Below are 20619 nucleotides of genomic sequence, written 5' to 3'. Positions count from 1 at the left end.
TGAATTTTGTCTGAGTGCTCTGGTTTTGTCCATTCCAGAAACGTACAGTTTGGTAGGTTAATTGGCTTCTGTAAATTGCCCCTAGAACTAATGTAGGAGTGCTCATTGGTTGGCGTGGACTCGGTGGGCCGAAGTGCCTGTTTTCACTCTAAAGGGCCTGTCCCACTTACGCGTCCTTGGCTCGCAAATTACGCGACCTCGTGGTCGCTTGAGGCATACGGGCACCGTATGGCCGCGCGGGGCCGGTCCCACTTAGAAGCACGGAGGGGTATTGAGTTGTGCGGGGCTGGTCCCGACATCGCGCGGGGCTCCGAAATTCTTGCAGTGAACGAAATCTTCGCTCACCAATGGCCTGTTGCGGAACTGATGACCAAAGTGGGACAGGCCCAAGACCCTGGCGCGACGAAACTTCTCACCTTCAACAGCAGCAGAAGCAGGTAAACGATCGCTGAACTCGGCCTGGGGCTCACGGCCGTTGCGGTCCGGATCTGCCCCCATTTCTACTCCCAGAGCTGGGCCAAGAAAATTGAAGATAGACACAAAATGCAGGAGTAAATCTGCGGGACCGACAGCATCTCTGGAGAGAAGCAATGGGTGACGTTTCGGGTCAAGACCCTTCTTTTCAGACTGAAGAAGAGTCTCGACACAAAACGCCACCCATTCCTTCTCTCCGGAGATGCTGCCGGTCCTGCTGAGTTACTCCACCTTTGTGTCCATCTTCAAATGACGTCATGCGCTTCAGACGGTTGTGCGTACGCAATTCTTACCATGAACTTGAATGAAAAAGGATCAGGTACACATTTAAGGGTGTAATTGTGATGCCAGATCCAATGAAAATATTTCATGAAAAAGTCCAAAATTTTAAGAAGGTAATATGGGATTCCATGGTTTTGAAATTTTATCGTTTATTTTATATTGATTCCTGTTTGCAGAAAACAGCTAATTTATTTCAGAGTTGTTAAGGGTTGCTAATATTGCAAATGCTTTATATAATATTATGCATGTTGTGGTAGAAAATACTGTTGATATGAATAACTCTGTAAATTGCAATTTACAAGTACTCCAGAGTGCGTTCTCAATGTAACCACTTATATAGTGAGATGGAGGTTAGCACCTGCATAGTCCATTATTATTTAAGGGATCATTTATTCACGGCTCAATTTCTAACCATTTCAAAAGAAGCATGGCACATTATCATATTGCTGTCATGGCAGGAACAGACATCCACATAGTGCTTTTTGTGCATTCCTACATGGAAAATAGAGTACAGTACTTATTTTTTATTGAGGCCAGTGATGAAATGACCCATGTACTTTTGATTTCACCAATTTTAATTTTAATTGGTGCTGTTCAAGCTTAAATGTTTAACATATCCATAAATCGATCAGTGCCTGCTGGAAAAGAATAATATTTTGTCCTTGTATAGAAACATAGAAAATAGGTGCAGGAGTAGGCCATTCGGCCCTTCGAGCCTGCACCGCCATTCGATATGATCATAGCTGATCATCCAACTCAGTATCCCATCCCTGCCTTCTCTCCATACCCCCTGATCCCTTTAGCCACAAGGGCCACATCTAACTCCCTCTTAAATATAGCCAATGAACTGGCCTCAACTACCTTCTGTGGCAGAGAATTCCACAGATTCACCACTCTCTGTGTAAAAAATGATTTTCTCATCTCGGTCCTAAAAGACTTCCCTCTTGTCCTTAAACTGTGACCCCTAGTTCTGGACTTCCCCAACATCGGGAATAATCTTCCTGCATCTAGCCTGTCCAACCCTTTAAGAATTTTGTAAGTTTCTATAAGATCCCCCCTCAATCTTCTGAATTCTAGCGTGTACAAGCCGAGTCTATTCAGTCTTTCCTCATATGAAAGTCCTGCCATTCCAGGAATCAGTCTGGTAAGAATGGCAAGAATGTCTTTCCTTAGATTAGGAGACCAAAACTGTACGCAATACTCCAGGTGTGGTCTCACCAAGACCCTGTACAACTGCAGTAGAACCTCCCTGCTCTTATACTCAAATCCTTTTGCTATGAATGCTAACATACCATTTGCTTTCTTCACTGCCTGCTGCACCTGCATTCCTACTTTCAATGACTGGTGTACCATGACACCCAGGTCTCGTTGCATCTCCCCTTTTCCTAATCGGCCACCATTCAGATAATAATCTACTTTCCTGTTTTTGCCACCAAAGTGGATAACCTCACATTTATCCACATTATACTGCCTCTGCCATGCATTTGCCCACTCACCCAACCTATCCAAGTCACCTTGCAGCCTCCTAGCATCTCCTCATAGCTAACACTGCCCCCAGCTTCGTGTCATCCGCAAACTTGGAGATGTTGCATTCAATTCCCTCATCCAGATCATTAATATATATTGTAAATAGCTGGGGTCCCAGCACTGAGCCTTGCGGTACCCCACTAGTCACTGCCTGCCATTCTGAAAAGGACCCGTTTACTCCTACACTTTGCTTCCTGTCTGACAGCCAGTTCTCTATCCACATCAATACTGAACCCCCAATACCATGTGCTTTAAGTTTGTATACTAATCTCTTATGTGGGACCTTATCGAAAGCCTTCTGAAAGTCCAGATATAACACATCCACTGGTTCTCCCTTATCCATTCTACTAGTTACATCCTCGAAAAATTCTATAAGATTCGTCAGGCATGATTTACCTTTCATAAATCCATGCTGACTTTGTCCAATGAATTCACCACTTTCCAAATGTGCTGCTATCCCATCTTTAATAACTGACTCCAGAATTCTCCCCACCACCGATGTTAGAATGTATAAACGTTGCCAATAATACATCGGTTCCATTCATTGCATGGCACGTGACTATAATTAGCAACGTGTAACCTGATTGCCCCTCAACTGAGGAGGCAGTTGAAGTCAACTATATGGGTGGGAGAGATTTTGCACATGGGTCACAGCAATTAAGGGTGGAATGTTTCTTTCCCTGAAGGACAATTCCCTTTCCCTGAAGGGTGGGTACTCATGGCAATCCAAAAAAAAAAAATTGCCACCAGCATTTTATTTCACATTTATATCATTAGTTCAAATTCCATAGGTTGTCTAAACTCAGCGGGTGCAGCAGCATCTATGGAGCGAAGGAAATAGGCAACGTTTCAGGCCGAAACCCTTCTTCAGAAGAACCCATCTGAAGAAGCGTTTCGGCCCGAAACGTTGCCTATTTCCTTCGCTCCATAGATGCTGCTGCACCCGCTGAGTTTCTCCAGCACTTTTGTCTACCTTCGATTTTCCAGCATCTGCAGTTCCTTCTTAAACGCCATAGGCTGTCTTACTGAAATTCAAGCTCATGTCTCTGAATATATATTTCAACTTTCTGAGTGCTAACCCTGTAACTAATCCAATGAAATGCTGTAAACTGTTCTTATGCTGCTGGACTGAAGTCATTTCCCTTTAATTGGACTCTATAATGTTACATTTAATGAATACCAGAAATAGAGCTAGAATTTCTGTTGGGATTCCTCAGTAAACTGTATCATAAAATTATGCCAAAACTTGTTTAATTTGTGTGCATTTACTTAGATCTCTTTCCACCTACTGGTCAAATGACCATTGGTGGGTAAACTCTAGTCCAGGAAGTCCATTCTTCTGACAAGCAGTTGAGGGTACTGTTAAATGGACATGCGAGCATCTTGTTGCCACAAGGCTGAAAGGACTTGAGGCTGATATGTGTGGTCCAGGCGAGTCAAGCACCCAAATTATTTTTGCAAATAGCTTTGGAGATCTTTGCTAAAGCTCCATAACAATAATTGCAGGGGTCAGGTGGAATGGGATCTTTCAGTTCTCCACAACATACTCCCAACATTCTCCCAAATAATAGGCGGAGCATGATGTAAGTTTGTAATCAAGGAAGGCTACCAGAGATGTACTCAAGCAGATATTTGTACTCAACTTCCTGATGATAGAGAACCGCTTTCCCCCAGGGGCCTGAAACTTCATCAGGGGCAGCGAAGAATGCATTCTTCAGCACAATTCCTGAGAATTTTACAATTCGATCCTTCAATGAGGAACAGCATTTTTTTTTACAAAGTAGTGCAATGACATGTATATTTAATCAATGTGATGGCATGTGAGAAGAATGTAGCATAAATATCTTTTCACTTCCTACATAAGCTGAAATGTTCTATGATTGTTGTTAGTCTTGGTAAATGCGTGGGCTGAACACTGAATGTAGAGTTTCAGCAGAGAAAAGATAACCTTGAACATTTCCAATGCCACATTTTCCATTTGCTTGACAGGATCTTTACCATCAATCATACGACTGTGTCTGCGTCATGTTTGCATCCATCCCAGATTTCAAAGAATTCTACACTGAATCAGATGTAAATAAAGAAGGCTTAGAATGTCTACGATTACTGAATGAAATTATTGCTGACTTTGATGATGTAAGTATGAAGCAACAGAATTATGTTATCCTATAGTTATAATGATACAGATACAAACATATACAGTAAATTAGGAGCAGAATTAGGTCACTTGGCTCCTTACTCTTATAGACAATAGGTGCAGGAGTAGGCCATTCGGCCCTTCGATCCAGCACCGCCATTCAATGTGATCATGGCTGCTCTGCTGCACTGTTGCTCTGCTAATCAATAGATCAGGACTAATCTGATGGTGACCTCAACACTATATTCATGTCTATCTCTAATATTACACCCTCTTGTTTATTAAAGATCTATCTATGTCTTAAAAATATTCAAAGATTCTACTTCGTGTGACAGTTGAGGATGAGTTCCAAAGACCCATGTCTTTGACAGAAACAAAATGCCTCATCCCTGTCTTAACTTTGAAACATGATAGATAAATTAATGCACAAACAGAAATGAACAAGTATGCTCTCAGTGTCATTAAATAAAGGTTGATAGATGATTGAAAGGCACAACATGGAAACAAGCTATATAAGTGTTCGGCACGGACTTGTAGGGCCGAGATGGCCTGTTTCCGTGCTGTAATTGTTATATGGTTATATGGTAAGCTGTTTGGTCCACTGAGTCCACTGTTCACACTAGTTCTATGATATGCCATTCTATGGTGGTATGTTATCCCACTTTGGTTGCAAGGTAACCAAAACTAGGAGCTGAATGCTCCAGGATATTTGACATTTAGGAAGTACAGGCAACAGGGAAACAGAAGTTGGGTAGCATTATTATCAGGATCAGATCAGTACTGTAGTGAGATTCTTGGCTTTGCAGATCATGAAACAGAATTAGAATCAATAAGCTAAGTAACAGCAACGTGAAGATGACATTCATAAGAGTTAATTATAGGATATCAAATGGTGGCTGTACCATTGGCTATGACATAAATCAGGGAATCAGAAGACAATATTGCAGGACATTAATTTACATGACAATAAGGTGGAGTTTGAATTCATAGAATGCATGCTGAGGAATGAATCAGGGAACATGCTACTTTAGATCTTATCTTGTGCATTGAGAAAGGTTGATAATCTTGAAGAAGTGGGAACTTCAAGGAAGAGTGATGATTATATATCAGAATTTTACATCGAGCTGTTCAATCAAAACTAGCGTGATTTAATTGTGTTTCACTGGGAAAGTATGTTGTAAAGGTTGATAATGGTCAACCAATGACTGTATATAAAGAAGTATTGTTTTTTTACAGTCACATGTACTGAGATACAGTGAACACATTTTTTTGTGTGCTATCCAGTAAGATCATGCCATATATGAGTACATTCGAGCCAAACACAAATATAACAGGTATCAGAGGCGGATAGGACCATAAGGTACACTCTGCTCTTGTGTGTGAGTCTTGTTATTTTTTTATTTATCTCGGTCTTGGTTCAGTTGCAGTTGTGATGGTAGGTAAGTTGGTACAAAGCTCCTCCTGCAGGATGTGGGAAGTCAGAGAAACTGCTGGCATCCCTGATGATTACACCTGGGCACCATGTTATAGAAAATATGTTGTCAAGCTTGAAAGGTTCAGAAAAAAGTTACGAGGATGTTGCCAGGACTAGAGGGTCTGAGTTATAGGGAGAGGTTGAGTAGGCTGGGTCTCTATTCCTTGGAGCACAGGAGGATGAGGGTGATCTTAGAGATGTGTATAAAACCATGAGAGGAATAGATCGGGTAGATGCACAGAATCTCTTGCCCAGAGTAGGGGAATCGAGGACCAGAGGACATAGGTTCAAGGTGAAGGGGAAATTATTTAATAGGAATCTGAGGGGTAACTTTTTCACACAAAAGGTGATGGGTGTATGGAACAAGCTGCCAGAGGAGGTAGTTGAGGCTGGGACTATCCCAACATTTAAGAAACAGACAGGTACATGGATAGGACAAATTTGGAGGGATATGGACCAAGCGTAGGCAGGTGGGACTAGTGTAACTGGGACTTGTTGGCCAGTGTGGGCAAGTTGGGCCAAAGGGCCTGTTTCCACACTGTTTGACTATGACTATGACCTGTGGGAATTGTGTCCAGGTGCAGCTCCTTAAAGATCACGTTAAGGAACTTGGGCTGCAGCTGGATGACCACAGAACCATCCGCGAGAGAGAGAGAGAGCTTCTTGGACAAGACATATATCAAGATTGTCATGCCCAAGGTCCAGGAAGTGAGATGGTGGGTGACCACAAGGAATGGAAATAGATATGGAGGTGACCACTGTGGCCACCCCCCTTTAAACAGGTTTTGGGTGCTGTAGGTGGGAATTAAATATCAAGGTTGAGGAGCAGTACCAAGCAATGCTGTGACATCGAACCGGGCTCTGAGGCTCAGCAGGGAAGAGTAATATCAAACAGAAATAGGCGACTCTTTAGATAGAGATGCAGACAGGAGAATCTGTAGCGATAATGTATGCTTCCTTGGTGCCATGGGGACTGTCCTTGTTACGAATGGAGGGAGGGGGAGCAAGAGCGGAGCTGCAGAATATCCAGGAGACCCTAGTGAAAGCATCATCTATAATGGAAGAGGGGAATCCCCGTTCCCCAAAGAATGCGGACATCTCCGATGACCTGGTATGGAAAACCTCATCCTGGGTGCAGATGCAGCATAGACGGAGGAATTGGGAGTAGGGTTCCCTCGATATCCCGCAGCTCCGCTCTTTCTCCCCCTCCCCCCCATTCGTAACAAGGACAGAGTCCCCCGTGTCCTCACCTTCCACCCTATCAGCCGTCGTATACAGCATATAATCCTCTGACATTTTCGCGAACTCCAATGGGATCCCACTACTGGCCACATCTTCCCATCTCCACCCCTTTCTGATTTCCGCAGAGACCGTTCCCTCCGCAACTCCCTGGTCAACTCATCCCTTCCCACCCAAACCACTCCCTCCCTAGGTATTTCCCGTGGTATTTTCCCCTGAAACCACAGGAGATGCAACTCCTGTCCCTTTACCTCCCCCCTCGACTCCATCAAGGACCCCAACACTATTTTCAGGTGAGACAGAGGTTCACTTTCACCTCCTCCAAGCACATCTGCTGTTCCAGGTGTCAACTCCTGTATATCGGCGAGACCAAGCGCGATCGTTTTTCTGAACACCTCCGCTCAGTCCACTTTAACCTACCTGATCTCCCGGTTGCTGAGCACTTTAACTCTCCCTCCCATATCCAATCTAACCTTTCTGTTCTGGGCCGCCTCCAATGTCAGAGTGAGGCCCAGTGCAAATTGGAGGAACAGCACCACATATTTCGCTTGGGTAGCTTACACCCCAGCGGTATGAACATTAACTTCTCTTACTTCAAGTAGCCCTTGCTTTCCCTCTCTCTCCATCCCCTCGTCCTTCCCAGTTCTCCCATCAATCTTACTGTCTCCAGAGTGGGCGGTACAGTCTTACTCTCTCTGTACTGCCCTCTCCCCTGACATCAGTCTGAAGAAGGGTCTCGACCCAAAAAGTCACCCATTTCTTCTCTCCAGAGATGCTGCTTGTCCCGCTGACTTACTCCAGTATTTAGTGTCTACATTCAATCTAAACCAGTGCAGTTCTTTCCTACACTGTCAGGAATCAAAGTGGGTCATCTCTCTCTGGAGATGGGCAATGTCCTCAATGAATATTTCCCTTCCGTATTAACCATGGAAAAAGACATGAAGACTGGAACTTGGGGAAGTCAATTAAAGTGTCTTGAGGGCAGTCAGTATTACGGTCGAGGAGGTGCTGAAGATTCTAACGTGTATGAAGGTAGATAAATCTTCTGTGCCTGATCAGATATATCCCACAGTACTGTGGTAAGCTAGAGAATGCATTGCAGGTGCCCTGGCTGAGATTTATGAGTCATCCTTAAGTACAGGTGAGAAGTCAGAAGACTGGAGGGTGGCAAATGTTGTGCCTTTAGTTAAGAAGGGCTGCAGTGAAAAGCCTGGAAACTACATGCCTGTGAGCCTAACATCTGTGGTTAAAAGTGTATAAGAGAATATTGTCAGGGGTAAGATATACATGCATTTAGATGGACCGGGGCTGATTTATACATAGTCAGCATAGCTTTGTATGTAGGAGATCTTGTCTCATGAATCTGACTGAGTTTTTTAAACTATTCCTTCGCTATTCACCTATTTCCTTCGCTCCATTGATGCTGCTTCACCCACTGAGTTTCTCCAGCATTTTTATCTACCTTTGAGTTTTTTAAAGAAGTGACCAAAAAGGTTGATGTGGGCAGAGCTGTAGATGTGGTCTATATAACAGATATATGGAATGACTTGCCGGAGGAGGTAGTTGAGACATGTACTGTCACATTTAAGAAACATTTGGTTAAGTTTATGTTTAGAGGGATATGGGCCAAATGCAAGCAAGTGGGACTAGTGTAGATGGGGCATTTGGTCGATGTGAGGGGAAGTTGCTCCTCAATCTGGTAGAATGTGCTTTCAAGCTTTTGTTTCTTCTGCCTGACGAGAGGGGAGGGGGGAGGGGGATGACCAAAATGGGTGATCCTTGACTATGTTGGCTGCCTTCCCGAGGCAGCGTGAAATTTAGGTGTTGATGGGTGTGGGGGGGGGGGGGGGGTTTATGTGATGGGCTGATTTGCATCCACAACTTTTCTTGTGGTATAAAAAATTTAAGGAAGAGCATTATAAACTTGTTTGAAACAGAAACATAATTAGCAGCATTTCAAGATTCAATGAAGGAGCAACAAAAAATTTGACAAAGAAAGAAAAGTATGAAATCTAAAAGCAGACTGTGGAAGCTTCTAAAGTAAAGAAGAAGAGATTAGCAAGAACAAATGCGGCCTCCCTTCCGACAGATGGGAGAATTTATAATGGAGTAAAGAAAAGAAATAACAGCAGAACTAAACAGTTACTCTGTTTGTCGTCAGGGAGAAGAAACATAAGAAATACTTAAGAACTATTAATCTAGGGAGAATGAGGAGCTTAAAATAAGTACAAGTAAATCAAAGTGCTCGAGAAGTCGATTGCAAAACTGAATGCTCTGGCTTATCTTCTAAACTTCTTTAATTCCGGGAATTGTTCCTGTGCATTAAATGGTAGCAAATGTGACCCCCTATTTAAAAGAGAAAGAAAATGGGAACTACCATTTTATCATATTAGTATTAAGGACATTGCTGGAATGCATGATAAAGAATGTAATGATAGAAAGGGTGTTGTTTGATTGTTTTAGGTCAGCAAACAATCTAATCATATCTACTTTACTCATATTAGCAATGTTACAAAATTTTGAGATTTTAAAAATCAAGTCTGCAATTTTCCCATCAGATAAAGCACAAAAATAAGTTTAATTTGACACCTAATTCACTTTCATATCTTCTGTATTAAAAAAGTTATGGCCATTTTCATACTCGGAAATTAGCATCTTGTTCCCTATTGATTTTCCATTGACTTAACACAAAAGCTGTGATCAAGGACAGTGAAATGGCCATAACTTTATTAAAAATTAAGAGAACTGAAAGAAATTTTCAGTTATTGTAGATTGAAGCATTCTGAAACAAATATTAAACAATCTTACTTGGATGACCTGAAATTAAAGCATATAATTAATTAGTTACCCAATTGTAGCTAATTCCAAACTTCAATTACTAGATCTAAACATCTATCCATTTCTTAAGAAAAGATTAACATTTTTAAATAGCCTAAGTGTCCAAAGAACATTCACACAAGAATTCACAATAAAACATGATTTTTAAATCTCATTTTCATTAAATTAGAGGCCAAATGGAAGGAATTTAGTGTTCAATTGCTGTAAATTAATGGCCATTTAAATCAGCTTTCGAGTGGGATCCTGTGGAACGCGATGGTTTGGAACGTTCCCATTGCAGTGAATTTGTACCCCATATGCCCAGAAAAATACTGCAGGATTTAATGGGCCCCCAAATCAGCTACTCGCAACATAAAATGTTGTATAAAGGGATCTTAAGAAGCGCTTTTTAATGTAAAAATAAACAGCCTACCTTGCGTTGTCCCCTACATGAGATCCGTCCTGTTGGCGGCGGTCACGGGTTTAGAGGATGATTTTTTAACCTACTATAACAATTAAATAAACCAATTTAGTTTAAAAATAGTTGCAGCGAACTAATGTCGTAGCGATTTTTCGTCAGCAACTAAGTAGGCTGAACAACCTCGATTTGAATAGCCTAGAGAAAATCGCGTTTTAAACCCGCCCCCCTCTCAAAGGCGCCAAAATCGTGCACACGGGCAGCGACAGATCTGCAGCGCCGCTGAAGGTAAGTTTTGCAACATACCTACTCATATCACTATCAATATTGTATATAACAAAACAGTAATGGTCCCATCATTGATCCCACTGGTTACAGACTTCCAACCACAAAAGCGACCCCCGCCCATCACAATCTGCCTTTTAATACCAAGTCAATTTTGGATCCAATTTGCCAATGTTCTTCAGATCCCATAGGCTCTAATGTTTTGCACGAGTCTCCCATGTGGGGCTTTATCAAAGATCTTAATGAGTCCATGTAGAGTCCATCAGATACACTGCCCACATCAATGCGTTTTGTTACCGCTTCAAAAAGTTCAAATTGCCTTCCAACAAAAGAATGCTGGCTATCTTTGATTAATCCCTTATTTCAAAGTGCAAATTAATCTTTTTTAGGAACTTTTCCCAATTACTTCTCTACAACTGACATCAAACTCACTGGCCTGTAATTACATGGCTTATCCTGGCTGCTCTTCTAGGTTCGCATTTGCTGTCCTCCAGTGATCTGGTTCCTCACATAACCCCTCATTAACTCGATTCTCAGCAACCACTGTCTGTCATCGATGAACATGACTGCAAATTAATGAGAAACGGCCTCCCTCAAGGCAAGGTCCCCTGCACCATCATTATTTATTATGTGATAAGCAACTTGTCATCCACAGCATTCTGCAAGATGCATATTCAGATGATATAACCCATGCTGCACAGATAACAGACTTTATGAACATCACTAACTAGAAACTAAATTATTATACCACCTAAACAATCATAGGTCAAATGTTATTTTAAAAAAAAGGAACTGCAGATGCTGCTTTATAACAAAGATAGACACAAAATGCTAGAGTAGCTCAGTGTGTCAGACAGCATCTTTGAAGAAAATGGATGGGTGATGTTTTGGTCGGGATCCTTCTTCAGTGCAAATGCCACCTATCCATTTTATTCACGGATGCTGCCTGACCTGCTGAGTTACTCCAGTATTTTGAGCCTATTTATAGTTAAAATATTGTTGACAAGTATCTATGAGTAACACAACTCCACAATATCTAGAGTATTTCATGAACAGATGTCTGAGCATCAAATCGAATGTGAAACAATTCTAATAAAAGACAAAAGCAAAAATTGTTCAGTTTCAAAAACCTGCCACTGATCTGGGGTGGCCTCAGGTGATGTATTGTGAACTTTTGACTATCACTGGTCCACTCAGTAGCAATGGTTTGAAACAACTCTAGTTTGGTAGCATGTAGAAAAATACTTCTGGATGGTCAATTAAATAATGTGATAGAAAGCAGAAACTATCACCAATTCCCCATTTCCCAGTTGCAGTGAACACTCCACCACCAAATGTAGTAAAGACGGGAAACTGAAGAATATTTGATGTGTACCACTGCCAGAAGGAACCGATCCATCAGTCAATTCTACAGCTGAATGCCTGTGCAGATTACTGATCCCCATCATAAAAGTGCCTGTCTCCATTGTAGAGGCTCAATCAGATCTAGAAAAATGCTGCTGAATGGAGTGAAACAATGTTGACATAGCAAGTTAACTCACCTTAAATAGGCATTCATTTACGAAGGAGATGAGGAGGGATTTCTTTAGTCAGAGGGTGCTGAATCTGTGGAATTCTTTGCCACAGAAAGCTGTGGAGCCAAAGTCAGTAGACATATTTAAGGCAGAGATAGATAGATTCTTGATTAGTACGGGTGTCAGAGGTTGACACACCTTGAGGTGACTGGAGTGCCATCGATCTTATCAGAACAGGAATAGATCATTGCGTTTACATCCACACTTGGTGCAAAATTAAGGGCACTTGTTTGCAAGATTAGCTGGCCATCTTACAAATTTCTACAGATATACCATGGAAAGCATAGTAAAAACAAGGAATTGGTTTACAATAACAAAAGGCACAATGCGGTGAGGTAACTCAGCGGGTCAGGCAGCATCTCTCGGGAGCATGGATAAGTGGCGTTTCAAGGTCGGGAACCTTCTTCAGACTGATTGTGGAGGGGTGGTGGGAGAAAGCTGGAAGAGAGGAGTAACAGGACAAGGAACAGGACAAGTCTAACAAGTGATAGGTGCATACAGGTGAGAGTGTTAACCAGATGGTTGGCCAGAGATGAAGAGATAAAAGGTATGAGATAAGAATTGAAGAGTTACGAAATGTGAAGCCATGGGAAGGAATGTAAGTGGAATGAAGATGTTATCTCTCCTACAGATGCAGGGGAAAGTACCTGGGTGGGGGTAGTTTGTGTGGGAAGGCATGAGTGAACCAAGGAGTTGCAGAAGGAGTGGTCTCTGCGGAAGATGGAAGGAGGTGGGGATGGGAAGATGCGACTGGTGGTGGGGTCATGGTGGAGAATGATATGTTGGAATCGGAGGCTGGTGGGGTGAAAGGTGAGGAGCAGCTGAGTTCTATCCTTGTTCTGTATGGGGGAAGGGGAGCAAGAGAGCAGCACTACGGGACACGGATGAAACGTGAATGAGGGATCTATCTTTGACAGCAGGGGGGAACCCACATTTACTCAAGAAAGAGGACATCTTGGATACTAAGATTTAAAAGATATTTGGACAGGTACGCGGATAGGAACCACTTCTTCAGACCCCCTACTCCTTCAGTCTGAAAAAGGGTCTCGAACCGAAACATACCCATTCCTTCTATGCAGAGATGCTGCCTGGCCTGCTGAGTTACTCCAGCAATTTGTGTCTATACTAGATTTAATTTGAACTGATTATGGTTGCTATTAAATTAATGGTTATGTGTTGTTAGATAGTAATCTAAGTCTAGCTCACTACTTATTATTAAAACTAATGTTCACCATTTGTTTCTGCAACACATTATTGCACAAAACTATGCTGGAGACAAGAGGAATTCACTACCTGTCTGATATGGATCATTTATTCATATACCATTCTAATAACGTTTAAGCCCCCTATTAAACCCATTCTGCTCCACTTTAGCTAAAAACAAAGTGCTAGAGAACATGGCAAACAACGTTTTGGATCGGGAACCTTCTTCAGACTGATGGAGTAGGGAGAGAAAGCTGTAAATGAGAGGTGGGTTAGGGCAAATCCTGGCAAGTGATAAATAGATACAGTAAGTTGGGGGGGGGGGGGTGTATAGGCATGGGTGGCGAGTAACAAAGGCTGGAGATGAAAATGAGACAAAAGGGTGGGGGATAAGAAAAGAAGAGTGTAATGTAAAGTGAAGGGGATATGGGATGGAAGGGAAAAGGGGGAGGGGAAAGGGAAAGGGAGGGTACAAATGGGAAATCAGGAGGTGAGAGAGATGCATCGTGCGTCAGTGAGATGGGAGGCAAGTGTACGGAGAAAGGGAAGGGGCAGGGTGACTGGAGTGGTGGGAGATGGTGAGAGAAATGTATGTGTTTCCGTCCCCGAAAGATCACCTGTCCATGTTAGAAACATAGACATAGAAACATAGAAATTAGGTGCAGGAGTAGGCCATTCGGCCCTTCGAGCCTGCACCGCCATTCAATATGATCACGTGCAAAGACATTGACATTGCCTTCTGTGGCAGAGAATTCCACAGATTCACCACTCTCTGTGTAAAAAATGATTTTCTCATCTCGGTCCTAAAAGACTTCCCTCTTATCCTTAAACTGTGACCCCTAGTTCTGGACTTCCCCAACATCGGGAATAATCTTCCTGCATCTAGCCTGTCCAACCCTTTAAGAATTTTGTAAGTTTCTATAAGATCCCCCCTCAGCCAGTTCTCTATCCACATCAATACTGAACCCCCAATGCCGTGTGCTTTAAGTTTGTATACTAATCTCTTATGTGGGACCTTGTCGAAAGCCTTCTGGAAGTCCAGATACACCACATCCACTGGTTCTCCCCTATCCACGCTACTAGTTACATCCTCGAAAAATTCTATAAGATTCGTAAGACATGATTTACCTTTCGTAAATCCATGCTGACTTTGTCCAATGATTTCACCACTTTCCAAATGTGCTGCTATCCCATCTTTAATAAGTGACTCTAGCAGTTTCCCCACTACCGATGTTAGACTAACTGGTCTGTAATTCCCCGTTTTCTCTCTCATGTTCACCCAGTGATGCTGCCTGACCCACTGAGTACCCCAGCACTTGGTGTATTTTTCAGCTGTGACTGATAATGTGCAAAGACATTGACTCTGCACACTATCAATCACAGCAACTTCATTCCTGAGTCATATACTGTGGAGTGATAGAGAAATACAACACGGAAAAAGGGCTTTCTGTCTACCGAGTCCATGACAATACCATCATTGAACTTAAAGATGGTGCCGTACTTGGCCACACAGCCATGGGTATGTAAGGAGTAGAGCAAGGGACTGAGTGCCTCATATTAAGGGTCAGAATGGAGGATATGTTAGGACAAATTCTAACCAACAGTGGTCTGCTAGTCCAGAAGCCAGTTACAAATGGAGGCTCCAAGGTCAAGACATTTAAGGATGCGTTTATTTGGTATTATGGTGTTGAAGGATGAGCTGGGGTTTTTCTAGGAACAGCAACTTGGCAATGTTTTTATTGTCAAGGTGATCAAAAGCTAAACTTAGTACAAGAGAGATGACATCCTCTGTAGACCTAATTTTTCTGTACAAAAGTTGCAGGAGATCTAAATTATCTGGAAGACTGGAGCAAATGTAGGCCATTACCAATCTTTTTTTAAATTTCAGACAAATTATGGTTGATGTTAAACCTATTGCTGAGAAAACTCACTTTTCTTGAAGCAGATGTGGACTGCAGGCTGTTGAAGTGAAATGGTGATGATGTTTGGCACAACGCATCAGGGACTCCTTCCCGGTAACGCACTTTCCAAGAGTTTACCCCCATGAAAGCAGATCTGACTTCTGCCAGATGTATGGGACAGAGGTAGCGGGGGATAGAGTAAGGTTCTGTGGTGGAATTTGTTTGCCAGTTCAAAACTCCCATCTGCTGCAGACCATAAACCCAATCAATTCTGCCATACATGGATTTATGAAAGGTAAATCATGTCTGACGAATCTTATAGAATTTTTTGAGGATGTAACTAGTAGAGTGGATAAGGGAGAACCAGTGGATGTAGTATATCTGGACTTTCAGAAGGCTTTCGACAAGGTCCCACATAAGAGATTAGTATGCAAACTTAAAGCACACGGTATTGGGGGTTCAGTATTGATGTGGATAGAGAACTGGCTGGCAGACAGGAAGCAAAGAGTAGGAGTAAACGGGTCCTTTTCGGAATGGCAGGCAGTGACTAGTGGGGTACCGCAAGGCTCAGTGCTGGGACCCAAGCTATTTACAATATATATTAATGATCTGGATGAGGGAATTGAATGCAACATCTCCAAGTTTGCAGATGACACGAAGCTGGGGGGCAGTGTTAGCTGTGAGGAGGATGCTAGGAGGCTGCAAGGTGACTTGGATAGGTTGAGTGAGTGGGCAAATGCATGGCAGATGCAGTATAATGTGGATAAATGTGAGGTTATCCACTTTGGTGGCAAAAACAGGAAAGTAGACTATTATCTGAATGGTGGCCGATTAGGAAAAGGGGAGATGCAACGAAATCTGGGTGTCATGGTACACCAGTCATTGAAAGTAGGCATGCAGGTGCAGCAGGCAGTGAAGAAAGCGAATGGTATGTTAGCATTCATAGCAAAAGGATTTGAGTATAGGAGCAGGGAGGTTTTACTACAGTTGTACTTGGTGAGACCACAGCTGGAGTATTGCGTACAGTTTTGGTCTCCTAATCTGAGGAAAGACATTCTTGCCATAGAGGGAGTACAGAGAAGGTTCACCAGACTGATTCCTGGGATGTCAGGACTTTCATGTGAAGAAAGACTGGATAGACTTGCTTTGTACTCGCTAGAATTTAGAAGATTGAGGGGGGATCTTATAGAAACTTACAAAATTCTTAAGGGGTTGGACAGGCTAGATGCAGGAAGATTCTTCCCGATGTTGGGGAAGTCCAGAACAAGGGGACACAGTTTAAGGATAAGAGGGAAGTCTTTTAGGACCGAGATGAGAAAATCATTTTTTACACAGAGAGTGATGAATCTGTGGAATTCACTACCACAGAAGGTAGTTGAGGCCAGTTAATTGGCTATATTTAAGAGGGAGTTAGATGTGGCCCTTGTGGCTAAAGGGATCAAGGGGTATGGAGAGAAGGCAGGGATGGGATACTGAGTTGGATGATTAGCCATGATCATATTGAATGGCGGTGCAGGCTCGAAGGGCCGAATGGCGTACTCCTGCACCTATTTTCTATGTTTCTATACCTTAGTCTACAATAATCTACTCTTAAATCTGTGATAGGATTTTACATTCACTAATGTACATTAAGCACCAAGCCGTAGACAACATTTCAAATACTGCCTGCCTTCTTTCCTTCGTGCGCCCAGTTTTCAACATTACATTCTTCTTACAATGCACACAGTTTATCACAACTCTGTTCAAACACACTGGGTGACGACAACTAAAACATATCAGTACATCTTTTCAAGCTAACCCAAGTTTCAAGCACTCATTCATTTTGCTCAAATATTTCCCCTTTGTTTAGGCAGGCACTTACAAGCCTAAACAAGGGGTAATGTGAACTGGTAGTGAATGGCAGCTTCTCTTAATTATTTGCACACTTAATGAAATGTAATATTAAATTCTAAATGGTAATTTTAATTTAACTTGGCAAGCTTGTAATGCACTGGCAACTATAGATTTCTACTCTCACCAATTTCTTCCCTTTACACTCTAACCATTTTGATGTTCACAAAAATACATACTGTTGTTTCCTAGTTATTGTCCAAGCCTAAGTTCAGCGGAGTGGAAAAAATTAAAACCATTGGGAGCACCTATATGGCTGCAACAGGGTTGAGTGCAGCCACAGTTCAGGAGTACAGCCAAGTAAGTCTTTTTTTCCCTTTCTTTAAAATTAATTGCTATTGACAAGTTGTTTTTTGCGTCAATCAATGTTTTAAAAATACTGCGGAATATCCATAAATGTTTTAATTAAAACTTGTGCAGAGTATTTTGATTGTGCATTGTATTGTTTGGAAGCATGGCGTTTTAATAGAGGGTTTAACTGTAACGTAAACATATTAAGATCAGAGAGATCACATTTCCTGGATTATATTTCCTCACATTTACAGGGCTGTCAACATTGGGTGAGAGGTGAGAGTGAGAAATAGTGAGGGAGTGGAGGGTGTGGGAGGGGGTGTCCCCCCTCCCACGGTAGGAAGCTTTTGCATTTTTCAGTTTGAAATTGTGGAATCTGGTGCATACTTTTAACTTACACTTGATGCAACATTTATGCTTCAAATTGGATTAGGTGTGAATAAGGTTAGGCTAAATTACATTCCTAATTACATTCCACAGTAGAGCCAAGCTCTGATCGACAGGTGCAGCACATGAATGACAGTATATTCATGTATGGAAATCAGATTATAATTCATGCTGTTATGCAAATATAGAGAAACAAAAACAGAAACAAGGCAAGGGGAGTCGGACTTCCATCACTGTTCTGCACAAATAAATCAATTACCCTTACCCTTTGACTATATAAACAAGATGAAAATAATGCCACATATTCAACCATATATGGTTCAATGAAATTAAGATATATATGTAAAACATATATATGGAAACAGGCCCTTCGGCCCGCCAAGTCGACACCGACTGCAATCTATCATACACCAGTTGTACCCTACATGCCAGGGACAATTTACAGAAGCCAATTAACCTACAAACGTGCACTTCTTTCAGATGTGGGAGAATCTGGAATTTCCACAGAAAACCCTGTTGTCATAAGGAGAATGTACAAATACTGTACAGACAGCGGGGAGAGGGGGTGAGCGGCCCAGGGCAGTGGGGAGAGGGGGTGCGCGGCCCGGGGAGAGGGGGTGCGCGGCCCGGGGAGAGGGGGTGCGCGGTCCGGGGAGAGGGGGTGCGGGTCCCGGGGAGAGGGGGTGCGCGGCCCGGGGAGAGGGGGTACGCGGCCCGGGGAGAGGGGGTGCGCGGCCCGGGGAGAGGGGAGAGGGGGTGCGCGGCCCAGGGCAGTGGGGAGGGGGGTGCGCGGCCCGGGGAGGGGGGTGCGCGGCCCGGGGCAGCGGGGAGAGGGGCTTAGGAGGGGGGGAGACATTGTAGTGTGGGGGCAGGCGAGGGAGTGCCGGGGGGGGGGGGGATAGGGCCTAGTGTGTGTGATGTTGCGGGGAGGTTTACAATGTTTCTTATTTAATGTCCCTTGTCTAGTCTGAAATAAAGTTCATCATTGGATCAGAAGAAATATAATTGTGTGTGTTATATGATTATATACATTTATATAATTTTCATGTATGTGTGTTTATAAACATTTTATTCTTTAACAAGAATTAACAGAAGTATGAACTAACAGAATTATGAATCTAACCCTATATCACGCACAAAAACTTCCCCCGCAATGTCAATTACCCTGCGAGTCGGGTCGGGTCGGGTAGGTTCCGGTTACTACAAAAGCAACTCAAACACTGCTTGTGAGCCATTTTAAAAAGAAATGATTTAAAAAACATTAAAAAAGACAATTACCAGAGTCAAATTTTATTCTTGACAAGAAGTATGAACTGACAGAATTATGAATCTAACCCTATATCACACACACAAACTGTTGCCCCGCAACATTGTTTACACTGCGAGTCGGGTCAGGTCAGGTAGGCTCCGGTTACTAAAATGGGCGGGGAAAAATGCCCAGGATCCCCTCCGTAGCGTACTACACGTCAGCCCATTGTATTTCGCAGGAGTGGCCTATCTTGCTCTGCTCTAAGATCTTTGCTGGGATTACAGTTCCCTGAAAGTGGAATCTCATGTAGATAGGGTGGTAAAGAAAGCTTTTGGTGTGCTGGCCTTTATAAATCAGAGCATTGAGTATAGAAGTTGGGATGTAATGTTAAAATTGTACAAGGCATTGGTGAGGCCAATTCTGGAGTATGGTGTACAATTTTGGTCGCCTAATTATAGGAAGGATGTCAACAAAATAGAGAGAGTACAGAGGAGATTTACTAGAATGTTGCCTGGGTTTCAGCAACTAAGTTACAGAGAAAGGATGAACAAGTTAGGGCTTTATTCTTTGGAGCGCAGAAGGTTAAGGGGGGACTTGATAGAGGTCTTTAAAATGATGAGAGGGATAGACAGAGTTGATGTGGATAAGCTTTTCCCACTGAGAGTAGGGATGATTCAAATAAGGGGACATGACTTGAGAATTAAGGGACAGAAGTTTAGGGGTAACATGAGGGGGAACTTCTTTACTCAGAGAGTGGTGGCTGTGTGGAATGAGCTTCCAGTGAAGGTGGTGGGGGCAGGTTCGTTTTATCATTTAAAAATAAATTGGGTAGTTATATGGACGGGAAAGGAATGGAGGGTTATGGTCTGAGCGCAGGTATATGGGACTAGGGGAGAATACGTGTTCGGCACGGACTAGAAGGGTCGAGATGGCCTGTTTCCGTGCTGTAATTGTTATATGGTTATATGGTTCCTGTTCCGTTTACAGCATGGACCCATTACAGCAAGAGTAGACCATTTGATCTATCAAATTAGTTCTGCTGACTCTATGTTTCGTTTTTAATTTATCCAAATACTAGTGATTGGAAGTCCATTTTTGCCTTGTGTGTAATTCTAACCTTTTAAATACTTTGGTCAGATTACACCTCAATCTTCTGAGCTCAAGCCAAAGCTGAGATGGCCATATTTGCTGAACCATTCCTGACAAGTTCATAAGATATAAGTTCATTCGTCAATTTGGCCATTCAATCAAGGCTGATCTATCTTTCCCTCTCAACCCCATTCTCCTGCCCTCTCTCCATAACCCCTTACACCCGTACTAATCAAGAATCTGTCAATCTCTGCCTTAAAAACATCCAATGACGCCCTCCACAGCTGTCTGTGGCAATAAATTCGACAGATTCACCACCCTGTGTCGAAAGAAATTCCTCCTCATCTCCCTTTTAAAAATCCGTCCTTTAATTCTGAGGCTA

General features: G+C 42.7%; 1 protein-coding gene across 1 annotated transcript in view; it reads left to right on the top strand.

The window, feature by feature from the left end:
* Window positions 1-20619, top strand: part of adcy2 (adenylate cyclase 2) — a 463739-nt gene that overhangs the window by 424334 nt on the left and 18786 nt on the right. Inside the window, exons 22-23 of the mRNA XM_033048027.1 lie at window positions 4273-4419; window positions 17414-17521. Of these exons, the coding sequence (XP_032903918.1) occupies window positions 4273-4419; window positions 17414-17521 (255 nt within the window). The remainder of the gene's footprint in view (window positions 1-4272; window positions 4420-17413; window positions 17522-20619) is intronic.

This window comes from Amblyraja radiata, chromosome 2 (genome assembly GCF_010909765.2).
Source record: "Amblyraja radiata isolate CabotCenter1 chromosome 2, sAmbRad1.1.pri, whole genome shotgun sequence".
Taxonomy (NCBI): domain Eukaryota; kingdom Metazoa; phylum Chordata; class Chondrichthyes; order Rajiformes; family Rajidae; genus Amblyraja; species Amblyraja radiata.
The sequence above is the reverse complement of the archived record's forward strand: the minus strand, read 5'-3'. Positions and strand labels throughout refer to the sequence as shown.